Below are 24,983 nucleotides of genomic sequence, written 5' to 3'. Positions count from 1 at the left end.
TTTATTTTGCTTCTGTCTCGCCCATGCATCAGCTCAGTAGTGGGTCAGATATGGGGGAGGTACCTTTTGCCACAGATTAGCTCTGGTGGGAGGAGTGGTTGGCCTGTCTGCTCTCTGGCCTCCAGACTGGACCAACTCATATACATTTACTTCTTTCAGTTTTTTCTCATCTCTGGCAACAGTATTGCTTCCATTGATTCAGTTTCACCATCCCTTCATCACAGTTTGATCAAATTTCTGGCTAATGTCACAAACTCCAGTTGTACTATCCCGTAAGCCGCCCCGCCCCCCCCCCCCCCCCCAAAAAAAAAAAAAATTACAACCAACCATAAGATTGAATCATTAAATAATGGCTATTCTAATGTTGTAGGCGGAAGTCTGTAGAGCTCTAGAAGCAGAGGAAGATCCAGGTGTAAAATTCAAAGTTGATCGCTGGGAAAGAAAAGAGGGCGGTGGTGGCATTACGTGTGTTCTTCAGGATGGTGTTGTACTAGAAAAAGCTGGTGTCAACATATCTGTGGTGTCAGGAACATTGCCAGAGGGAGCAGTTGCTCAGATGAGAGCCAGGTACTAACAGTCTGTTTCTCTTAACTTATAGAAATATTAACATTTTGAAATTGTGTTTCTTGGAAATGTTGGTAAAATTTGCTAAAGAAATACTTTTGTTTAATTTATTAAAGTATTGGGACCATTGCATCTTTTGTTCAAAAAGGTGTATGATAGTCACATAATATGACGCAGTGGATATTCGTATTCAGATTCCCGTAGTCTGTCCAGATTATCTCTATTTTATTTTTTTACATTTGAATCGATGATTGTAGAAACCACGTAAGTCCAAAAATTTTATAGCACAATTTATTGCTTTTACATACTTGTCTGGGGTCAACACACAGTGTGTGTAGAAATATGCTAGGCCAGTGTTTCTTCTCTAAGGCATAGGACCATATGAGTCTGCAGAAACAATATAAATCAATAACTTTTGTAGTTTCTTCCCCAGGCTGAAAATGGTTTTACAAGTCTCTGTTCGTTTTGTATCATGAAGGGAAATCAAAGAATGTAGTTCGTAGCACGTTGTTCAAATACATAAATGAATCTTTACCTTCTATCTAATGTGTGTGTGTGTGTGTGTGTGTGTGTGTGTGTGTGTGAGAGAGAGAGAGAGAGAGAGAGAGAGAGAGAGAGAGAGAGAGACAAACAAACAACAAGGCAGCTACATGTTTCAAAATACGTAGATATTGATTTGTTACACTGTGAAGAGCTGCCCCATATCGCGATTTGTTAATTGGACACCAGCATCCTGAAAATCACTTTCCGCTGATGGCATTTTTGAATGGTTCTAAAACTGATTGGAAACAAAGATGACTTCATAAACAATGTAATATAGTCTGATGAAGCTGCATTCATTGATGCATGTCCTCAATATATGCAGTGCTTGGTGCACATTAACATCAACACATGGGCTCGAATATTGTAAGATACAGTTTTGGGGCCTTACTTATATCCAAACTGGTTGGCTGCACAAAGGTACCATGCATTTCTCACAAAGAGTTTTCTTTGACACTTCATTTCCACTTGTTGTTAAACATCCAGTGAGTTATCCAAATGTTTGGAGAGGCATGGACATCACTTTGATGATCTTCTCTGAAGACATTGTATGTTTTTTGAAAGACATAATGTCACTGATAGTGTGGCTATTTTAGTTTAGCCAAGTTTTGTATTTATTTATGACCTATCAGAGGTAATTTTAGTTGAAATACATGCTATTATTTATGATTATTTCTTACTTACCTGAAAAATCATTGTTAAGGTCACCATTTAAATACTGTACTGTGTAATTGCATAACATTTAAGAAACATTTTAGACTACAGTATTATTGGGCAGACAAAATTAGAAAATAAAAACAAATGTGCCTCCATGCAGAACTAAAGCATTCATCTGTAGTATTCTAAGCAAACGCTCTAGTCACTGTACTAACAGTGCTGTGTTTGAGAGTCCAGTATCCTTTTAGAACACTTTATTGCCTAGGCTCCAAGTTTTTTTTTTTTTTTTTTTTTTTTTTTTTTTTTTTTTTTTTTTTTTTTACATAGATAACCAGTTTCAGCTAGTTCAGTGGCCATCTTCAGATCTGTAAAAGTTTACATTGAAATACAGTTCACTACGTCTTATCCAAACCAAAAATGTAGTAATACAATTCAATAGAGTAGATAACCTGTACAGTAATATCAATGTTGTTAAGTAACTAATCGTGTATTTGTGTACAGCACATAAAAAGATATAGTAGTTCATGGAACTGATGCGAATTCATCATCAACATTACACCATTGTGCTATATGTACATTGCCTATCCATAATTGCAGAACTTACAACAAACTAGACATTTTTTAGAGTGATGAGCACACTCATACGGGGGGGAGGGGGGGGGGCATTCGCAGAATCCCGTATGTATGATGATCTTAAATTTTGTTAGATAATAACTATAAGCAATATAGCACTTCATCCTGGATGGGGGGGGGGGGGGGGGACTAGTTGAAGTTGCCCTCCTGACTGAAACAGGCAAGCTGTAGATCATTTAGACCTCAAGTCGTAGCTGTTGTCAACTGGGTGGCAGTACAGTATGATACACCTATCACGTGAAATTACACCACTGCATATTCTGTTATGAATTAAAATACACAAATTACCTAAAATCTGTTGTTAACCATTAGGCTGTATGTCAAACCTAACAGTATGTAATAGAACAGAGTAGAACTTGGTACATGCATTTAAATTCTTCACATATAAGCGACACACACATTTAAGGTACGGGATTCGAGCTCATTTATCAGAATTTGTTGTATGGCAATGCCATGGGACAGAGTAATACTAGTGTAAAAGCTGTATATAAACTACCTGACACCCAGTGATATGTTAAAATACTTCAAATATATAAGCTGCACAGATCTTTAGGTTATGAGATTCAAGCTCATTTTATCAATTTTGCTACATGAAAATGCCTGGAGACTGAGCAGTATGAGTGCAATAAGTTCATATAAACAACCTGACATCCAGTAATTAAAAGGACAGGAACTTTTGGCAACTATTAAATTTCGATTCATGAACAGAACAGGTCATTAGATGTATTACAGGCATATATATATATGGTGACGCAAGCGCTTCGTGCCGCCGTGGGTATAAAAAGAGTAGCGATTCCTTTCTTATCACAGTCGATGCTTCTTCTGTTGGTGGCAAACAACACTTTGTTGACACTATTCTTTCTGTTTGGTCTATTTTGGAGTATTGTGTGTCTGAGGAACCTTTTGCGCAAGGTAATTTGACAGATCTTCATTGTTATATTAAGGTGAACGTTAAGATGTTTTTAGAAGAAGTTTGTTCCAGGATTGAATTTATGTTTGGTAGTATTAATGGAGTTTTTGATATATAATGGAGGAAGACATTCCACGTGGGAAAAATATATCTAAAAACACAGATGATGTGACTTACCGAACGAAAGTGCTGGCAGGTCGATAGACACACAAACATACACATGAAATTCAGGCTTTCGCAACAACTGTTGCCTCATCAGGAAAGAGGGAAGGAGAGGGAAAGACGAAAGGATGTGTGTGTGTGGGGGGGGGGGGGGGGGCGCGCGCGAGTGTATACCCCTTCTTTCCCCCTAAGGTAAGTCTTTCTGCTCCCGGGATTGGAATGACTCCTTAACCTCTCCCTAAAACCCACATCCTTTCGTCTTTCCCTCTCCTTCCCTCTTTCCTGATGAGGCAACAGTTTGTTGCGAAAGCTTGAATTTCATGTGTACGTTTGTGTTTGTTTGTGTGTGTGTCTATCGACCTGCCAGCACTTTCGTTCGGTAAGTCACATCATCTGTGTTTATATAGTGCCTTGTTTTTAAGCATATTGAATGAAGGTGCTTCTAAATGTGATAACAGTGTTGCCAAAGTATCACTGTGACATCAATTTTGTACTGGAAACATGCCCAGGAGAAAATTTTGTGATAGATGTGTCTAGTGAGTGTGTGTGAATGTTCCTTCACTGTGGAGATCATCTGTTCAGTTGTTGCAGATACGTGTATTCTGATGCCTTGTAAAGAATGCCTGTGAAGCTGTAATTTAACTAATACCGCAAGGCACCAGGAGCCCATAACTTTTTATTGAATTCTGAATATAGTATTGCTGAATCCACTTCACACACTTTTTTTCTGCAGATTATTGTGCAGTATTGCATTTAATGTGGTTGTAAGAGAGTCTGAAAGACATGTGTTTTCAGCAGGGGTAAAACCCCACATGGACAGAGAATGATAAGCAGAATATGGTACAAAATTTCGATTTGCTTGAGGGACTTGTTACTCATCAATCATACTGCCTTTTGCAGCCTAGTGACCGTCTGTAACATTTAGAAAGATTTGCACAAAACTACAGTAATGATCAGTTCAGATATATACAGCTTGACAAAAAAAGTAAAACACCCAGAAGACATGGTTGGTTATAACTGTAACATCATACCTGTACAGACCCCCAGCAGTTATGTAAATGATTAGAGTTGCAATTCTCTGTGACATGTAGAATGGCCAGCAGAGGGCATTAGCATTGTTCATGTTTATCATTGTTAACAGGCCTGCTAGGGTACATTAGGAACCTGAACATCATCAGATGTGGAGTGATCACTGCAGACGACACGGAGGTGCTTCTTACTATTGTTGTCAGAAATTGAAACAGGCCTCACCGTGGGTCTAAATTTCGTCTGCTGGGTGAGTTTTGCAATATCTAGATTTTTGGGACATTCAGACGTGACTGGGCCAACACTGAACTGCACAGGAACATGAGGGCAGGCCTACTCATTGTCAAGTTTCGGGTGGACCACATCTAACCACCATAAGGAAGCACATCATAACCCCTTCACATCAGTATGCGCCATCCAAGACCAAGTAATGGACTCCCTGCAACATTCTGTGTCATCCTGCACCATTGATCAGAGACTAATAGGAGCCAGAATAGGAAGTGACCATCCCATGTTTAGCCTGTCATTAACATTGCAACATAAACTGTTGAGTTTGGAGCAATGGTGTGACCACAGAGCATGAACTGCTGATGAATGGAGTTTCATTGCCCTCAGCAGTGAATTACAGTTCTGCATTAAACTGGATGACCATCGCCGGCGAGTATAGTAGCGAACTGGGTAGGAGTCCCATTCGTCCAGTGTTTTGGAGAGCCACAGTAGTGTTGATCCTGATGTCCCAGTGTGAGGAGCCACTGGGTATAACTGCAGGTCATGATTGGTAGTGACTGAGGTAATTACGATGGCTTGGTGGTACATCATGGACTTTTTGTGTCCTCAGGTGTTACGTCTCATACGACAGAATAGTGGTGCTTATTTTCAATGGAACAGTGCTCATTCACAGGCTGCACTTGTGTTTATGAACACTCTACACATTGTTGGGGTACTCATGAGGTCAGCAAGTTCCCCAGATCTGTTCCCAATGTAACATGTATGGGACCAACTTGGACATCACCTCTGTCCTAGTGCCAGTATCCAAGATATCAAGAACCAGTTACTGCAATTGTGTACTAGTTAGCTTCAGGAGAGGATGCAATGGATTTATGACACCTATCCCGATTGAATCACTACGTGCATCTAGGCAAGAAAGGGGTGCGACTCATACTGGTAAATGGGCTAATACTGCCAAGTTATTTGCAAATTTGACTCAGTCTTAATCACTGAAATCGCAGCTCCCTCGGTCGAAGGTTCGAGTCCTCCCTCGGGCATGGGTGTGTGTGTCGTCCTTAGGGTAAGTTAGTTTACTTTAGATTAAATAGTGTGTAAGCTTAGGGACCGATGACCTCAGCAGTTTGGTCCCATAAGACCTTACCACAAATTTCCAATATAATAACTGAAATGAATTTACATACACTCTCAACTCATGAAGTTTCATTTCGTTTCTTCCTCCACTTCTGTGTGCTTCAGTTCTTTTGTCGGATAGTGTAGTTAGCAACCATGTTATATCTAGAACATGTCAGCTTTGTGAATGGAGTAATTAGCATGGTAGTTAGACCTGGTGCTAATCTCCATATGCAAGTCACCCACAGGTTGGTGAAAACATGGAATCTCAACATATTTGATAGGGACCAGATGCATTGGTATTTCATCTCCAAAGTCTTGCAGGCATTGGGTTTTCCTGGTCTGCCGCATCAAGCTCTACCACCCTGCTGTGTTCGACTGCCAAGGTCTGTGGCATGTGCATTACAAGCATTAGCACTGACCATCACTGATTTTAACATCCACTTTACAGTGCAGCAGATCACTCATCAATTTGATGTGGACAACAATCATACATGTGAATACAGACTCTCTCACCATATCTGTTGATGAAAAGCTTTCGGGTTTCTAGGCGGCAGGCAGTGTTAAAAACCATGGCGTTTCGAAGAGTGTCATACTCGTCATGTTTTGGCGAAGTGATGAGATATTTCAGATCCCGTAATATTTATACTAGTTGTGTGCTCCCCTCTACCTGGCTGTGTGTACTGTGTACTGTCCTCCCAGTGGGTGGGAAGGTGGGTGAGGTTGCAGTGGTGGGGGTAACTCGTGCATGTTCGCATCTTTATCTGAACGTTCTGGCTGTGTCTTATGAGCAGGATCATGCTGGGTATACTCTCATTATATTGCCAACTATTGTAGAACTCCGTGCCACACTCATTTGACATCCTCAATCCCTGTTGACCAGTCTCTCGTGAATCCATATTTCAATGGATTCCTTTATAATGCTGTCCCAATAGCTGGTTGCTTGGCGTAGCACCTTGGTGTTCTGAAAGTCGAAGGTGTGGTCTTCCTTGACGCAATAATCTGCTATCTCTTGATTTCTCTGTATGTTCCAGTTGCATATGCCTGATGTGCTCCCAGCAGTGTTTTGAAATACAGTGCTGAATTTCCACAATTTATTGTTGGCCCTATTTGCAAGCAATTCTGTATGTACCAGGCATGTCAAATTTAGTGGGTCTTTCACAGAGCCAAACCAGTCTTTCATCTTTGGTGGTTGTCAGCAGATAGTTTTTATGTTGTACTGTTCAAGTAGCCACGCTATTCTGGCTGGGAGCAGTCCCAGGTATGGAAGGAAAGCAAGTCCCTTGTCTTCTTCTTCATGCTCTTCCTGATTTGCTGCATCTTTTCTCTTCTTGGCTGTCCTTCTGATCTGTGCTCCACTTTATCCATTCTTGTGAAACACTTTCTTCACTTGTTGTAGTTCGGCTGAGAGGCTTCCTTTATCACAGATAACCATGCACTCTGCATACCAGGGTGGTCAGCAGTGTCTGCCAGTGCACTGGATGGTGGCAGCTTGTTGCATACTGGCACCGGTCTGTGCAAGTCTTCTTCCTATATACAGAATGGCTATTGTACCATCTGCCTCCTCATTTGTTAGTATGTCCAGCAAAGGTAGACAACCATTCTCCTCTCTTTTCATAGTGACAGCAATGTTTTGATGGACGCTGTTAGGGTGGTCCAAAAACTCATCCAGTGCCTGTCTGCCATTTTCCCAACCACAAAGGTATTGTCGACATAGTGGAAAAAGTGTTTGGGTTTCTAGCAAATGGTATGAAGGGCCACCTCCTCAAAGGATAGAGATTTGTGATCCCTGGAGATAGTGTGGCTCTTGTGGCCACTCCGTCCACCTGTTCATAAAACTCACTGTTGCACATGAAGTAGGTGATTTTCAATGTGTGTTCAAAAAGTTTAACTATTTTGAACTCAAAATGTATGTAAGTTGGGACTTGCGAGTGAGCCTGCAGGTTTCCCACCTGATTTCCTCTGCCAAAACTACTGCAACCTGCATCTACCTGAATCTAGTTACTGAGGTAAAGCCTGGGTTTCCCTTACCGCCCCTATGTGCGCGCCCCCCCCCCCCCCCACACACACACACACACAGAGAGAGAGAGAGAGAGAGAGAGAGAGAGAGAGAGAGAGAGGGGGGGGGGGGCACACTTCCCTGCAGTATCAAATTAACTACTCCTTCATACTTCCTAATGTCTCCTATCAGCCTAGTCCTCCTTATAATCCAGGGAGCAAAAAAATAGCTACAACTTGTACAGAAACCAGACTGAGCTAGTGTTGTTCAGTCTTTATATCGAGCAGTCATTAAATGAAACAAAGGAGGAATAAAAACATTTAGTTTTGCTGGTTGCATTCTGTCGTACAGTGGATGGCAAAGGACTAGGAAGATCATTTGGTGTTTTAGATTAAGAAATGAAACTTCAGAAACAGTTTGAGTTTTGCAATTTGGGCAACAAAATAGCTGATGCTGACTCAACCAGAGGATACATAAGGTACAGACTGGTAACATAAGCAAAATTTTTCAGAAAAAGAGAAATATTTTAACATAGAATATAAATTTAAATTTTAGGAAGCCTTTTTTTAAAAGCAGTTGTCTGGACCATAATGTTGTAAGGGAGTGAAATGTGGATGGTAAACAGTTGAGACAAGAAAAGAATAAAAGATTAGATTTTGGGAGGATGTTGAAGATTCGATGGATAGATTGGATAATAATGATTAAGTACTGAATCGAACTGGGGAGAAAAGAAATCCATGGCATAACTTGACTAAAATAAGGGATTGGTTGATAGGACATATCTTGAGGCATCAAGGAAATGTCAGTTTGATACTTAACGAAAGTGTGTGTGGGGGTGGGGGGGGGGGGAGGGGGGGCCGTGTAAGGCTGTAGAGGGAGACAAGGACTGGGCTACAAGTAGCTGGTTCATGTGAATACAGTTTGTAATAGTTACACAGAGATAAACAGACCTACACAGGATAGACTAGCCTTGAGAACTGCATCAAACCAGTTTTATGACTGAAGGTAATAACAACAGCCACATGTTAATTGAGTGCATGTGTTTGAAATGTGATACAAATACAAGCACAGTGTGAAAATTATAGTGACAAAGACAAATGCCAAACTGTGATTCATAAATAATTTTGGGGCAAGTATAGCTTTTTGAGAAAAAAAGTTTGTCGCAGAAAAAGTATGGGCTCATTTGGTTAGAATAACAGGTTCCCAGAGACACTCCATTCCATGATTATTCAAGAGAAACATTACTCAAAAATTTCTAGAAATCTGCCTGCACTTTGTTTTCTAAGAACCCATTGATGTACCATTCCCATGACACAAAAGAATCACATAGGATAAGATGAGAAAGATTAGGACATATTCAGTACCTTACATGTAGTTGTATGTGTGACACCTGGGAAGGGAACATGGAGGTAAAGGATAATAACAGTTTTATGGCTAGCAATTTGTGGAGTGTCAATTTAGATATAGAAATCAGCACTTTGATATATGTATGTTCTTTAATAAATACGAAGCATAAGGCAAACAAACAAGCAGCTTCAAAATATGCATATCGGGACCAGTGCAGACAATTCCGTGTCCCAGTGCAGACAATTTTGCGTCACGCATGAGCGAACAGCCCCCGCACACCTGTAGCAGACAAGCCACTGCTTACCACTACCTGTAGCCTGGCTTTCCCTCGTCCTCCTCTGAATGGAACATTGGCACATCACATGGCAGCTATTTCAAGGCTTGGTAGATTAGCAACAATGACATACTGAATATCTGGAGAAAATTCAGTAGAATTGAGTTTCTCCAGATCGTCAGTGACAAACCTTGTGTGATATAAGATAGCAAGAGTTGTTTACTTACTTGTATTGCTTTGTAGGCTGAAAGACCTAAACTTCAAAATACACAAAAACCAGTGCACGTGGACAAAAAGGAAAAAAATACTGTCTATGATAAGTGAAGGTTACTGCAGTTTAATGTCAAGTCTAGAGTGATTGATAAACAAATTTGATTGTCATGCAAACAGTGAATTCTCAGGCCCTGTTGGAACTCTTTGTAGAGACATTGGAAGTGATGTAAAAAAAACTGAAATGATGCCAATGTCATACAGACCTTATCAGTACCAGAGCACTCTTCCATGATCATAGCACTGATAAAATTAACATGGACAGAAACAAACACAGATGCTGTTTTGAAAAGTTTATTACAGGATTGTCACCTAGTACATACACATACCTTATGAACCAAGAGAAAGCCTCATAACATTTCCAGGTGCTTGATCATGCTATGAAGAAAGATAAGAATTCTGCAAGGCATGAATGTTACCTGTTTCAGCAGAAAGTGTAGTGTCCTAGATAGTGCTGCAAACTGTGGAAATGGCATCTACTTAATTTTTTTTAAATATAATTTTTAATATAATATTTTGATATGTTAAAAACAAAGCAACATCATAGTCAATGAAAATATGGTTAACTTCTTGTTTCAAAAGAAATAGGCATGTCTATTTTAATTAGATTCAATGAAACTAAATAAAAAATGAATCCATAAAAACGACAACTTAAAACAATTGACATTTATGAAGGCAGCATGATGTGCAAAGTCTACTCACTCAACCTGGTCATGGTTTTAATGCTGACGGTCATCAATTTAAGAAAAGTTCACTGCTTTCAGAGACATCTGTTACAGTAATTAAAACTAGTTCCATACAAAAGATGTTAAGTATTTAATATGTGATTATTGTATGTAACAAAAGCTGGACTTCCAAATTTGTTTTTTTCAGACTAAATTAAACTCTTTTTGAGCAAGTGCAGCACAATCTAGGATGAAACTAATATGATTACCATATTACCCTCCCTTTTATCCGCAACAAGCTTCACCTGAAATACTTTTGTTATAGGCTGCTTATTTTTCAAACATACCCAGATAGTCATGCATATTAAAGTGCCACTTGCAGGGATAGGGAAGTACGCTGGCCCCAGATCAAATCTGCCTGGCAGATTGGCGATGAGTCTGTGGGCCAACATTCCTGGATGAGGGTTTTAGGCAGTTCCCCACATCACACTTGGTGAACTACAGGCAAGTCCCCAAATCTCACCTCAGTTATAAGACTTGCAAGTATTTAGAAAGCTTTGGCTCACCTTCATGTGAATAACAAGAAGAAGAAGAAGAAGTAGAAACGATGGGCTATATATTTTTCAAGATATCATTATGCAAAGATTAAAATGTGCCATCCTGTATATAGTAGATATAGATCTCATTTGCTGATCTGAGTTACAGATTCTATCAAAAAGCAGTAGTTTTTGAAGATCATAGGAGACAGTAGGTTTTCTTAATCCTCCAAAACTGGGGCGATATGCGTTTGCGTGATTATAATGCCATTTCTCACACTGAAACAATTCTCTGTAAGATCCTACAAAGTAAAGGAATGTTCAGTTTTAATCTTCTGGTGTGAACATGAGTTTCAGTACTTTAAATTATTCTAATAAGACAATACTATTTTTGCTCTCTGCCAATTTGAATCCAGAACAAAAATTTAACAGCCATAGAGAAATCATCTACATTGTTATTGGTACGTTTGGTTAATATGAGGAAATACTGAGTATACTTTACTGAGAAAGTCCTGATGAAATATTGATAGATTTCCTACTGTTAAGGAAACACAGCTTGAGACTAAAGCATTAGTTAATCAGCCAAAAATGTTTACTAAATATGTAAACATAGGTAGTTCTTATTTAAATGTGTGAGCTTATTTTTACGTCTGTGTGTGTGTGTGTGTGTGTGTGTGTGTGTGTGTGTGGGTGGGTGGGTGGGTGGGTGGGTAGGTAGGTAGGGCTCAAGTAGCACATTTTAATAAGTATTTGCAACCATACTATTAATTTATTAATAATAATGGAATAGAAGATACTTTCCATGAAGGAAATACACTCTACTATTAAGTCGTGCCCCCACTGTATATCTTTGTGAAGCCACTGTTTAAAACTACATCTTAATTTTTAAAAGATGTGATGTAGCTCTAATGTGCAACATTTTAATATTGTTATAGAGGGAGAAAGAACCTTGAGGGAAGCCTTCCATTTTTTGCAGCTGGTGTAAGTGCTGTAATTCATCCTCGTAACCCAATGGTACCAACAATTCATTTTAACTACCGCTACTTTGAAATAAAAGATAAAGAAGGAAAAACACAGGTGTGTGAAAGTTAAATTGTTTTAATTCAATGCATATTTTCATTGAGAAGTTTCACAAAGTTTGGCAGTTCTTACTGGCAAAACTTCTATACATAAGTATATTTGTTCTCGCCATTTAAATTTGTATTTGTTTTCAATCTTTTTAGTGGTGGTTTGGTGGCGGCACTGATTTGACTCCTTACTATCTCAATGAAGATGACTCAAAACACTTCCATCAAGTGCTGAAAGAAGCCTGTGATAAGATTGATGATACATACTACCCAAAATTCAAAGAATGGTGTGATAATTACTTTTATATCACCCACAGGGGTATGTTGCAGCCATTATGCAATTATAAAAAGTTTGGAGTATTACAAAGACTAGATATACTGCTTTAGGGAAAAAACATAGAACAAAGCCTTTTTTAAGTATTTTCTGATGTCTCGTGTCTTTCTCCCCCCCCCCTTTTTTTTTTGGTGGGGGGGTTCCTTATTCTGCCAGCTTGCATTTGTCCAATAGTAGTTTGATAGTTGTTTCATTGTGGTTTCTGAGTGTCCACTCTCAAACGTCTCCTACTAGTTTGCAACTTGCAGATCACGTCTGTTGACAGTCGTCATCTATCTTGCTTCTAGTGTATGTCTTGCTTATCTACAGCAGTAGTTAATTATTTTGTTTTGCTAGTTTTCTCTTTGACATCACTTTCTCTCTCAATCAGTTTTGTGATGTGAATATTTTTATTGTATATTTGTGATATGAGCTATGTACTCATATATAGATAACCATAACCTTCAGTTTCAACAAACAGAACACGCATATGTTTACATTATGAGTACCTCTCCAGTTGATGTTTCACTGTGTGTGTGTGTGTGTGTGTGTGTGTGTGTGTGTGTGTGTGTGTGCATAGAAGTTAGTTTGATATATAATTTAGATTCCTAGTGTTACACTACCCCACTTTTTCTTTTTTCTTTCTTTTTAAACACATCATCAGAAGATGACTTGGTAATAAATCAAAACTGGTAATGGTGCCATTTGAGTGATCTGAGGCTGAAATATATAATAAGAACTTCAGAGTACAGCTATTTTTGTGTATAAAATGTGACAGAAATTTGATAATTTTACTGATGATAATGAATGATTCTTCCATGCAAGTAGTAATAAATATGTGATCTTTAATTTTGTCTCCAACTTTTGTTACCTAAAAGTCCCTCTCTGTATTCGCCCCCCCAACCCTTATGCTATGTTACCTTCTTAATTTGCCAATATGAAGCCACAATGTTCTGTCATGCTGGACTATCTGACCTTTTGAAGACAGTCATGTACGTGCCATATTGATTTTTATCATTTTCCAACTTGTTTTGGTTATCGCTTTTGTGCAACTGTCATTTAGTATTTCCTGTTCTAGATTCCCCTCTTCCTTCATAAATGATTCACCCAAATACCATCAGTAACAGTTCCTTCATTTTTTTGTTTTTATTTATTTTTTTCAGGTACTTGCTTAAATATACCCATTGAGGAGACACTCCACCTCATTAGAATTACCTTGATAGTCCCTTGCATTTCCCAATTTAGGCCTTGAAATTTAGGTATTGATTTCACAGTACATGTTTAATGTCAGTTAACAAAAGTTTTAAGTCTTCATTTTGTTGTATATTTTCACATAAAATTACACACATTTTACAGTGCAGTGTATCGTGAGAAGTCGCGCATCATTAGGGAACTGTTGAACCTCCCTGTGGTCTGCACTTGGAATTCAGTACTTCTTTCTCTCATCCATACCATCTCTCTTTTCTAATATCATTTGTTTGCAGTCCTCATATGTAGAGGGCTGGAGAATAGCTCTTAAATTCTTCATGTTTTACTGTTTCTCAAAACTTTGTGAGTGGATTTTTGTAAGTTTTGCAAGGTAGATGCTGATTATCTTAAAGAGTCTACGAATTCTGGTTTTTTGACATTTCTGTGACGCTTTCCCATCAGTCACACACACCTGTGACTATTTGTGCACCACTTCTTTGTATGCATTCAATATCCTCTGTCAGTCATATTTGGTGTGGGTCCCACACACTTGAACAGTATTCTAAGATGGGATACATAAGTGTTTTGTAGGCAGTCTCTTTTGTAGATTAGCGGAATTCACTAGTATTCCATCAGTGAACTGTTATATCTTGTGTAGTGAGATGGTAGCATCTATGAAAATGTTTGCAATGAGCATGGAGTACCAAGATACATGGTGCACATGATAAACACTGAGAGTCAACCTAACAGGTGACATGAGAGTCCAAAAGTGTAACTGGGTACAAATATGAAACTATCAGAGTGCAACAGTGCGAATAAATCACAACATGAAATGCAGGCAAACATGCGTTGAGTAAACAAAAATATGGGCTAAAGCTAACATGCAACTGACACCAGCATCCATGTGGTTTTTATCGGGAAAACTGCAATTCCTTGTATGCAGCACTCGCACCACGTACGGTGAAATTACAGACCAGCCCCAAATAATGACCATGAATAACTCCTCACATGACGTACAGGATTCTGGCAGGGATACCAAAGAACCAAAATCTGCCCCCTGCCTTATCTACGACTGACGTAATGTGATCATTCCATTTCACATGTCTGCAGATGTTTACACTCAGGTATTTCTGTGGGTTGCCTGATTCCAGTTGGGATTTAGATAGCCAATATCCCTTTAGTACATTGATACAAAACATTATCTGCGATGGTAAATGAATCGAAAGCAGCCATCCAATTGCAACAAATGGTGGTTTTATTCAACCTTTGACCATGGTTTCGACAGATATAAACCCACCTTCTTCAGAAATACATATAACTAAAATTTTGCATTGGAAAACCTCCAAATAACGGAGTGATCTGATATTTTTCCAATGAAAATATGCTGTCGGCACACATCATTATTACATAATTAAATGTGCTGGCCCCTATGAGCAGGGCTTGTCAAGAAAGAATAGTTAAAATCCAGAAATAAAACCAATAAAATAAAATAAAATAAAATGTAAATGACCTACATGTCAACTCGTGCTCAAAATATTATGTAAAACACCCAGGCCACAGATTTCATCACTTGTCTCCTTATGTGAATCTTCATTGTAACATTTAGTTTTCTACTAATACCCCTTTGGATTACAGTTACAATAATCCATCTATTGTCTTTCAGTGTTGTATTTTCACTTTGTCTACTGGTACCATGTATTTGATATTCCAAGCTTGCTCACCCACAACCATTTGCTTGAGGCTTTTCTCCGCAGTCTGATCTCTCCTTTATCTTCTTTTTACCCCATTTTTCAAGTTGTCTTTGATGTTTACCTCCTTGGCTTGTCTTCCCTTTACTTGCTTACTGGTTTACTGTTTTCAGTAATCTTTTTTAATTTTATAATGATTTAATTGGTTTTCCAGTGGGTGAACGTTCTTATTTTGTGAAGGGTTTAGACAATCATGTGTTTAATTTCTTTGTCTGATCAGTATTCTGTCATGCATACTGACAAAGTAAAAATAATGTAATAATTGCAATAAAGTAGTATCACAATATGTGTGTCATTCAATGGCTTGTTTATATGTCTCTGTTTGCTAATGCCCAGTGACAGCAGACTGGTTGCTAATGGCAGAACACTCCATACTATATAGTTCGAACAGCAAATAGGAGTGAGTGCCAAAGAAGTGTGGTATTCTGTCTCATAAGCAATCATGCCATTAAAGGATCTTTGATTTGCTGTGCCATGTGTACATGATAGGGAGCTTACCATCCATCATGGAATCAGTAGTCGACCATGGCCTCTTCACAGTCAGTCTTGCAGTGGCTAGCTAATTGCCAAAACCAAGCAACAGACCACATTGCCTAATATGACTTTTGAATTCAATGGGAGGACCACTAGATATGTGCCTGATAGGGCACTCAGACGAGACATAGGAGCAGAAGACCCACTAGTGCCACATATCAATAGACTGCTCCTTTCAAATGAGGTTGGTGGTGCAGTAATTGAAGTCCTGGGCTTGGATCCAGGAGGAGAGAACTTAAAACACCCATCTGAAAATCCAAATACAATTTTTTTTTCCAGTAAATCATAAAAAGCCCGATATCTGTTGTACTGTGAAAAAATCAGTTCCCCCAGATCACTTCCACTAAGTTAGTACTGTCTGTAATGATGTACCTATCAACAAAATATTAATCTCTGATATCATAAAACTTGTAAGTAGTAAAAAACAAATTGCAATGACATGGCTGCACTTGAAGTAGATGGATTGCGCCCAGTGTTAAATACCTTTCCCATGTTTTCTGTCACATCAGTTTAAATTTTGTATCTCTGTGCTTACAGGGAGCTCTTACTGGAACGTGTTTTATTGCATTGTTCATCCTTTTGCGTTTTCCTTTATTCTAATTTCTCAACAGTGGACAAAGCAGTAACATTTTGTTTTCAAACCTCAAAATTATGGAACTTCTACTTTCTGTAATTCTCTTCCCATTGTGATCACCATGGTAGGTTTAGCTCCATATAAATTAGCTACATTAGGCTCATTTGGTTTGATTTCCCTTCCTGATTTTAGTGTGCATTTGTACAACTAATAGCATTAAAACTGGCCCAAGCCTTGTCATTCAGAGTGGTAATATTTCATTCAGTCACATTTTATGATAGAATAATGACTCGTTCCACATCATTACGAAATATCGTATTCATGATCCATGGAACTAGTATTAATCTAATCTAATCTAATCTAATCTAACTAACATACTCATGATGTCACAAGGAAATGTTCATAAACCAGTGTGAAGTAAAGACCAGGAATGCCCTCAACAGGCCAAGACAATTTTTTACTCATTTGTAATTAAGTATTTTTCTGAAAAATTAATGTTAAAAAATCCCCACATTGTGAGTGTTAAAGAACTGGGATTAAGTTTTGAAGTCCAGTGACTGTTTTGACATACAGGTTTTGTAAACATGACAACATCTTTCGGCTGTGTGCTCTGTTTGTAGTTCACATGGGCGCTACAGACTTCAGTGCTAAAGACTTGTCAAATAACTGAGAAGACAGCTTTTTTTCCCCCTTATGTAGTGTCGGGGGTTAGAATAGACTCATGGTCATTACTTTCCTGTCATAACAGTTGAGTCTTTTTATTTAGTCATGTTTTCACGTTGGTATTTTGACTGTTCTTGGGACTTCTGAAGGTTTTTGCTGTTTTTGCCTCTTTTTGATGCTTTTTCCATTAACTTTTTTGGCTTTTTAATTTCTGGTGCCCATTTTTGGGTTTGACCTCCACTTTCAACATTTTGCAGAAGTGTGGGCCATTTAGGGAAGGATGCCTTACTGTGGTGCATTAACTCCCCACTGTACACTGTTAACTTTTGCACCTGCCAAAGAAGTGGATCTATCTTCGCACCCGAAATCCAGCGCTGTAACCTGTCGACTGTGGTGGGGTTGGTATGTACCCTGTTGGTGGTAGCCCCCGACAATGCAGGGATCACACTGCTGATGCCTGAGCTGTAACCTCCCTGTGTCAGCCAAGGAGTAGATACCTATCCAATTCAGGGTACCGGGACTCCAGGCAACAGCTACTGTGCCAGGTGGCCTTTGCCTTGCTGGGATGGCGCGGGCCAACATGGCCATCTCAACAGCCAGGAACAGTGACTTTAATGCAGAAGTTTACAATCCTATGGCATTTCTGTCTTTGACCATACCTCAAGACAAGAGCCAGGTAAGGAGAAATGGAAGTTCCTGAACTGACGGTGAATGAATGTTTTGCTAAAACAAAGCCACTGTTTGTCATTGAAAATATTGAAGATCAGTTTGGAGAAGTTTCAGCAATAGAGAAGATGAGAAATGGATCTTTGTTGATCAAAACATCACATACCAACAAATCATGGGCACTTAAAGCCTGTGTAAAGATAGCAGATATATCAGTCACCATTTCATCTCATACCAAGCTCAATAGAATTCAAGGTGTTATCTTCCATTGGGACCTAATGCTACAAACTAATCTGGTGTGGCATGGATTCCATTTTGTTCACTGCATCGTGAGGGGACCCAAGGATAATACAATGGGCACTGTAGCTTTTATCCTAGTCTTCGAAGGCAGCATTTTGCCTGAGAAGTTTAAGTTCATGGTTTGTAGGTGTGATGTTGGGTCTTATTTTTCTCCTATGATGAGATGTTTTAGGTGCCAAAGGTTAAGACACACATTCTCCCAATGTTCTAATGATGCTATCTGTAGGATGTGTGGACGGGCGTCCCATGAGGGCAGCCCTTGCGCCCAAACTGCTAAATGTATCAGCTGTCCTGAACCACACCCTCCTTGTTCACCGCAATGCTCATAGTTCAAGAAAGAGAAGAAAATTCAAGAGTATAAAATGCTTGACCACCTGTCTTACCAATATGTAAAGGAAAAGTTTGAAAGACTTCATCCAACTGATACAGTTTCCAATTTTGCGACTGTTGTGTCACAGCCCATACCTCACGCAATGACGAGGTCTCGCACGACACCTCCTGGCCCTGGTCATTTGCCAGGGCCTGCCCCACAGTAGGGTGAGGGAATGTCAGTCAAGTACAGCCCTCTTCACTCCTGGAAGATAAAATCGGGAAATCTTCACAGAAATTGAAGTCTCACAAGGATAAGAAGGATAAGCAAAAAGATAAACTACTTTCTGAGGCTTCGGATGTTCTGCTCCCCATCCCTGCAGCAGACAAGCCTATGCATGCTGATGACTGATCATACAGTTAGATGGACTACATAGTGGTAGCAAAGTAATTGCACTCATCTTTTCCATTCTCCACTTTCTCAGAACTGACTCCAGCACTCCTTCAATGGAACTGTAATGGCTACTATCACCATCTGCCAGAACTCCGTCATTTAATGGTTACTTACCCCGCAATTGGCATAGAATGTCAGGAAACATGGTTTACAGCAACACACCTCCCTGCTTTGAAAAACTACAAACCCTACTATACCAATCGCATTAATGTCAAGAGAGCATCTGTTGGGGTCTGTACACTCATACACTCTGATACTTTCAATGAGCAGGTGCCCCTCACCACTGCACTAGAGGCCATGGCCATTAGTGTCTACCTGTCAGCTCGGATGACAATCTGCAATGTTTATCTACCCCCAAACAGACCGTTCCATTATCACAAGCTGTTAAGAGTTAGTGGAACAGCTACCTACCCCCTTCCTCTTACTAGGAGACTTCAATACCCATAATCCTGTGTGGGGTGGCGACACTGTGTCACAGAGAGGGCGAGTGCAAGAACACCTCCTTTCAGGATTGGACATCTGCCTAATCAACACTGGAGTTGTAACACATTTCATTGCGGCCCATGGAACATACTCAACTATTGATCATACAGTTTGTAGCCCGAGTATGTTACCCTGATTCGGACACACGTCCATGGCAATCTTTGTGACAGCAACCATTTTCCTATCATTCTCTCAATCTCCACTCACAAACAGTTGGGGGAGGGAATGTCAGTTCCCTTGCTCCCTAAGCCTCCAGCACTGGTGGTTCCCACACTATCAATGTGGCCACAGATGCCAAGTCGTCCTCTGGCGTCTTCAAGGATGAGGACACCAGTCAAGATGCCCTCTCTCTCTCTCTCTCTCTCAAGACATAGACCAACAGCACCCACAGGCTGCAGGCCAATGGTTGCTTCGGATAGCTAACTGGCAGGCTTTCTTCTCTACAGCCAATTTTGCAGCCAGTCGTGCGATGGATATTGACAGAATCATACAGGATACTACTAATACCATTATCCCTACTTCTCTGGCTCATTCTGATGACCACTGGTGCCATGGTGGTCCGAAGATATAGTGACAGCCACCAGGGAACGCCTCAGGGCACTTCAACTTCACAAGTGACATCCCTTTATGGATAATTTATTAGCATTCAAGAGACTCTGGGCGAAAGCACTGTTTTTAATAAAGGAAAGGAACCAGGAGTGTTGGGAGAAATAAGTATCATCTATGCGATCCCACACCCCATCATCCCAAGTATGGACTAAACTGTGCTATATTTGCAGCCATATACCACCAATGGCAGTTCCTGGCATCTTTGTTAATGGTAGCATCTGCACTGATCCCATGGTACTTGCTGAATATTTTGCGGGATACTTCGCTGAAGTGTTAACTTGCAGTCATTAACATCCTCATTTCCTGACCTGGGAACACTTTAGTTAGCACCACCTGCTATCCTTCAATGCACAGAGTTCAGGGTATATATCACAATTCCTAAGTGACTTTTGGGCTTTCCGGTCCACCACAGATCATCTGGCTTGTCTGGAATCTGCAGTGCACAATGCTTTTGCACAGCACCAACATCTGACTGCTATGTTCTTTGACTTACAGAAGGCATACAATGCCACCTGGCAACATCAGATCCTATCTGCACTGTATGAGTGAGTTTTCTGGGGCAGTTTACCCATTTTTATCCAAAGTTCTCTCTCTCTCTCTCTCTCTCTCTCTCCTACTTTTTAGGATCTGAGAGGTTCAACTCTCAGCAACCAATATATACAAATTGGAGCCCCTCAGGGATCAGTTCTGAGCATAACACTGTTTGCTATCACCATCAGTGATATTATAAATGCAGTGGGCCCCACAGTCTCTCCGTCTCTGTTGTGGATGATATTTGGCTGTATTATGCCTCTGCATCACTGCACTGTTGAATGCCAATTTCAGGGGTCTGTCTGGACAATACGTGACCGGGCCCTGAGTCACGGCTCTCAGTTTTATCTTGCAAAATCACGAGTTGTGCAATTTTGCTGATTCTGAACTGTGCACACGCACCCGGAAATTTATCTTGGTGACTTGTTACTTGAAGTTGTTGAAACTTTTCAGTTATTAGTTATTTTGTTTAACAACAAGCTAACTGGGCTGCCACGTGTCTGACAGTTCAAGGCAACTTGCATGAAGAAGCTAAGTGCTCTCCTTTTTGTTAGTAACTGCTTGTGGAACATGGGCCACATAGTTCTTCTGAGATTTTACAAAGCACTGATTTTATCACGCTTGGACTATGGATGTGTTACCTATGGGTCAGCAGCACAGTCTGTACTGAGCTTGCTGGACCCTTTTCACCACACTGGCATCCAGTTGGCAATGGAGACCTTCCATACGAGCCCTGTTGACAGCCTCCCGGCAGAAGCTGGTGTCCCACTCTGCAGGTTAGACGACAGCAGATTCTGGCAAATTACGCAGTCACATTCTGTCCGATGCCTACTCACCCATGTCATTCAACTCTGTTCCACAACAAACAGTTCAGTCTCTTCGCACAGTGCCATAAACTGGGTAGACCAGCTGGAATCAGACTTAATACTCTACTGGAGGTCCTCCAACAGCCTCCTTTATGCTGTGTTCCTAGAGCACCACCTAAACAAGCCCCATGATCCGTACCCTATCCTGTGATATGGAAGGACATCTTTTGTGGCCCCAAGAAGGATGCTGACCCCTCCCTTCTATGACACCTGTTTCATTCGCTCCTCCACGATTATTTTAATTCGGTATGCATCTATTCAGACTAATCAAAAGTCAATGATACGGTTGGTTGTGCTTTTGCACATGCAAGGGGACACAAAAAGCATTGTCTGCTGAGTGCCTGCAGAGTAAACACTGCAGTGTTGGTTCTTATATCTCAGGTTTGCGGTATGTCAAATCCCTGGCCATGAAGGACTGTCTGATCTATAGCAACTCCATAAGCTTCTTAAGAGGCATATCCTTGTGCAATCCCAAGAATCGTTTGGTCTTCAACATACAGGACCTACTGGTTGACATCTACAGTTCTGGAAAGACAGTGACCTTCATCTTGACACCGAGTCACATGGATGTGAACTCGCCGACCATCTTGCTAAAGATGCAACTACAGTAGATCAATTTGATGTTAGAATACCTGGCACTAACTTAAAATTACTATTTCAACTCAATATTTTGAAGCTCTGGGAATTGGAATGGCAGGCGACTACAAGCCGGAACAAGTTGAGGGCAATTAAAAGGTCCACTAAGGTGTGGCATACATCTTTCTAGGCCTCTTGGAAAGATGACATTGTGTTCTGCCAACTACGCATTAACCACATGAGATTCACCCATGAGTTCCTTCTGCATTGGGAGAATCCTCCTCACTGCCGCTGTAGTAGTCTACTGATGATAGTGCATGTTCTAGTTGAGTGCACCCTGGCTGGTCTGTGGCACACTCTCAGCTTGTCTACCTCAGATACATACGGATGATGAGGCAGCCACTACCAAAGTGTTGAATTTACTGAGGGAGAGCAGATTTCACACTAAACTATAATACTCCTCCACTGACAGTGTTAAGGGCCGTTGTGGAGGGGGCCTCCCCTGTGATGGGTACTCCCCATGTGACTGCAGGTTGTTTTCTTCCCCCATCACCTTGTTGTGCCCTTAGACCCTCTTGTGCAAGATACTGCCTGGGTTATCTCTATTTTCTTTTACCTGTCATGTTACCACTATTGTCGAGCCCTTTTTCAAACTCTTTGACCTGCTTATATAGTTGGAGCATCCAAGTCCCCACTTTTTTCACTTTTTACCTTTTTGTGTGTTTCTTTCATGAAATGGAAGGACTGATGACCCAGAAGTTTAGTCCCTTTAACAGATAATCATAATCATCATCAACTTTTCTGAGCCGTGGCCACCTTACTCATTGTGTCAAGGTTCCTAATTGGTCTCATGGACAGATTACAGCAACACGCAACAAATGGCCATGGATAAATGCCACATTAAAGACAGGAGTTGTGGTATGGTACTTGTCAGAGATTGGTATTTGGCACATTGAGGTACAGGGGCATGTCGTGTACCAGTGTGAACAACACGGAGGTAGAATAAATAATGATGATAACAGAATGACTGGAGACAATACCTGACAGTGGTTATTGGAGTGTTTCAATGGTAAAGAAAGCCTAAGGGTGTGGGAGGTTTTGGCTAAACTTTTCTTTGCAGTACCCATTCTTCCATGGGTGAAAATCCAGCAGAGTATGCAGGAAAGCTTCTGTGAAATTTGGAAAGTAGGAGAGAACCACAAGTGGAATTGATTCTGTTAGGGTGGAGTCCTGTGTTATGCTTGGGTAGCTCAGTTCTAAGAGGATAGCCACAAAAGGCCTGGTTCGAGTTCCAGTCTGGTGCACAGTTTTAATCTGTCAGAAGACATCAAGACAGCACACACACTGCCTCATAGTGAACATTTCATTCTGGAATTGAGGTTTACAATGGTTTCCCAAAATCCTTTAAGGAAAATCCTAAGATAGTTCCTTCAAAACGGCCACAGCTGATTTCCTGTCACATTCTGTCCAGTTTGAACTCGTGCTTCATCTTTAATGACCTTGTCATAGCTGGGACATTAAACACTAATCTTCTTGTATACAGTAATGACGACTGATGAAAAATGGGTGCATGGATATAACCCTGAAATGAGCCATCAGTTTACGCAAGAGAAGATATTGACCTTTCTGCACCTAAAATGTGTGCTTAGCTTACACATAACAAATAAAGGAAAGGCTACTGTGACTGACTGACTGACCAGATTTAGAGCAGACATTCAGCAAGGTGAATCAGTAGGAAAACATTGGAATTGTATTTGAGATGCTGCATTCAGTCTAATTTAGATTTTCTGTAATCTCCCTAAATAATTTAAGGCAAATGCCTGGATGATTTCATCAACATTATAATGTACCCTCATCAAACCTATATTCACTTATTTGGCTGTCAAACTAGTTTCCTCACATTGGTATGAGTATTATTTATTTGTGAGAAATGACTGGACCCTTGCCGGCCGCGGTGGTCTCGCGGTTAAGGCGCTCAGTCTGGAACCGCGCGACTGCTACGGTCGCAGGTTCGAATCCTGCGTCGGGCATGGATGTGTGTAATGTCCTTAGGTTAGTTAGGTTTAAGTAGTTCTAAGTTCTAGGGGACTGATGACCACAGATGTTAAGTCCCATAGTGCTCAGAGCCATTTGAACTGGACCCTTATGTTGCACCAAAAGCAGAGCAAGATATAGAGGAAGTTCTAAGACATGTTTTCGCACACAGCTGAAATCAATCTTTGCTTTTGTGATGACAAAAACAATATGTTTTGAACTCTGGTTTACAACTTTTTAGACAAACGGAAGAAACAAATGCAACACTCTCAAGGACTAGCTCATTCTACTGACAAGAGAAAGATCAGACCATATGAAACATAAGTTACAATAAAGGGTGCCCCCCTCGTTCCTGCCGCTACCTTGGCAGCAATGCACGCAATTATTGTCACTTGCAAATGATTATAAATGTGCTAAGTCACAGCCTGTGATAGACTGTCCCAACCATCTCGCACCTGTTGTTGCAGTTCGGCAATGGTTATTGCAGGCCCGGAGAAAAAGTAAGTTCCTGCTCCATTGTGTCCCATGCAACTTAAATTGGTAAAAGGCCTGGTGATCTTGCTGAGCAGAGCAGTTGTTGTACGCAACACAGTGTATGTTGCATCACAGCTGCCGTATGGGGAAGCGTGCTGTCTTGCTGAAGAATTGCCTCACCATCCTGTTGAAGAAATGGCAGTAGCCCTTGGATAAGAGTTTGTGCAATGTAGTGCACCTTGCAGAAACACCAAATGTGGCAATTTGTAATTGATGTGTTGCTGCCCCCCCCCCCCCCCTCTCCCCCTTCCTCTCACAAAAACACACACACACACACACACACACACACACACACACACACACACACACACACAATGAAGCTTGGAATGGGACCTGTGCATCATGGGTAAATACACTACGGAATAGACAGCTGATCAGGTCAGCACCATACACATGTACATCCATCACTTGCTTGCAGGCAGAACCTACTCTCATCACTGAAGACAACAAGCTGACATTCCACTTCCCAGTTAACTCTTTAATAACACTGGAGTAGCCATTCTAAGCAGTGTTGTGGTGTCAGTGGTAACCTGGCCAGAGGAACACATGATCTTAATCCTGCTGCAGGAGTATTGTTCCGAATGGCCCGTCGTGTGACACCAGCTAATGAACT

General features: G+C 40.6%; 1 protein-coding gene across 1 annotated transcript in view; it reads left to right on the top strand.

Annotated features, from left to right (window-relative positions):
- The window catches only part of LOC126248376 (oxygen-dependent coproporphyrinogen-III oxidase), a 94,135-nt gene that overhangs the window by 42,806 nt on the left and 26,346 nt on the right, over positions 1-24,983 (top strand). The window contains exons 3-5 of the mRNA XM_049949309.1: positions 371-567; positions 11,857-11,998; positions 12,145-12,307. Of these exons, the coding sequence (XP_049805266.1) occupies positions 371-567; positions 11,857-11,998; positions 12,145-12,307 (502 nt within the window). The remainder of the gene's footprint in view (positions 1-370; positions 568-11,856; positions 11,999-12,144; positions 12,308-24,983) is intronic.

This window comes from Schistocerca nitens, chromosome 3 (assembly GCF_023898315.1).
Source record: "Schistocerca nitens isolate TAMUIC-IGC-003100 chromosome 3, iqSchNite1.1, whole genome shotgun sequence".
Lineage (NCBI taxonomy): Eukaryota > Metazoa > Arthropoda > Insecta > Orthoptera > Acrididae > Schistocerca > Schistocerca nitens.
The sequence above is the reverse complement of the archived record's forward strand: the minus strand, read 5'-3'. Positions and strand labels throughout refer to the sequence as shown.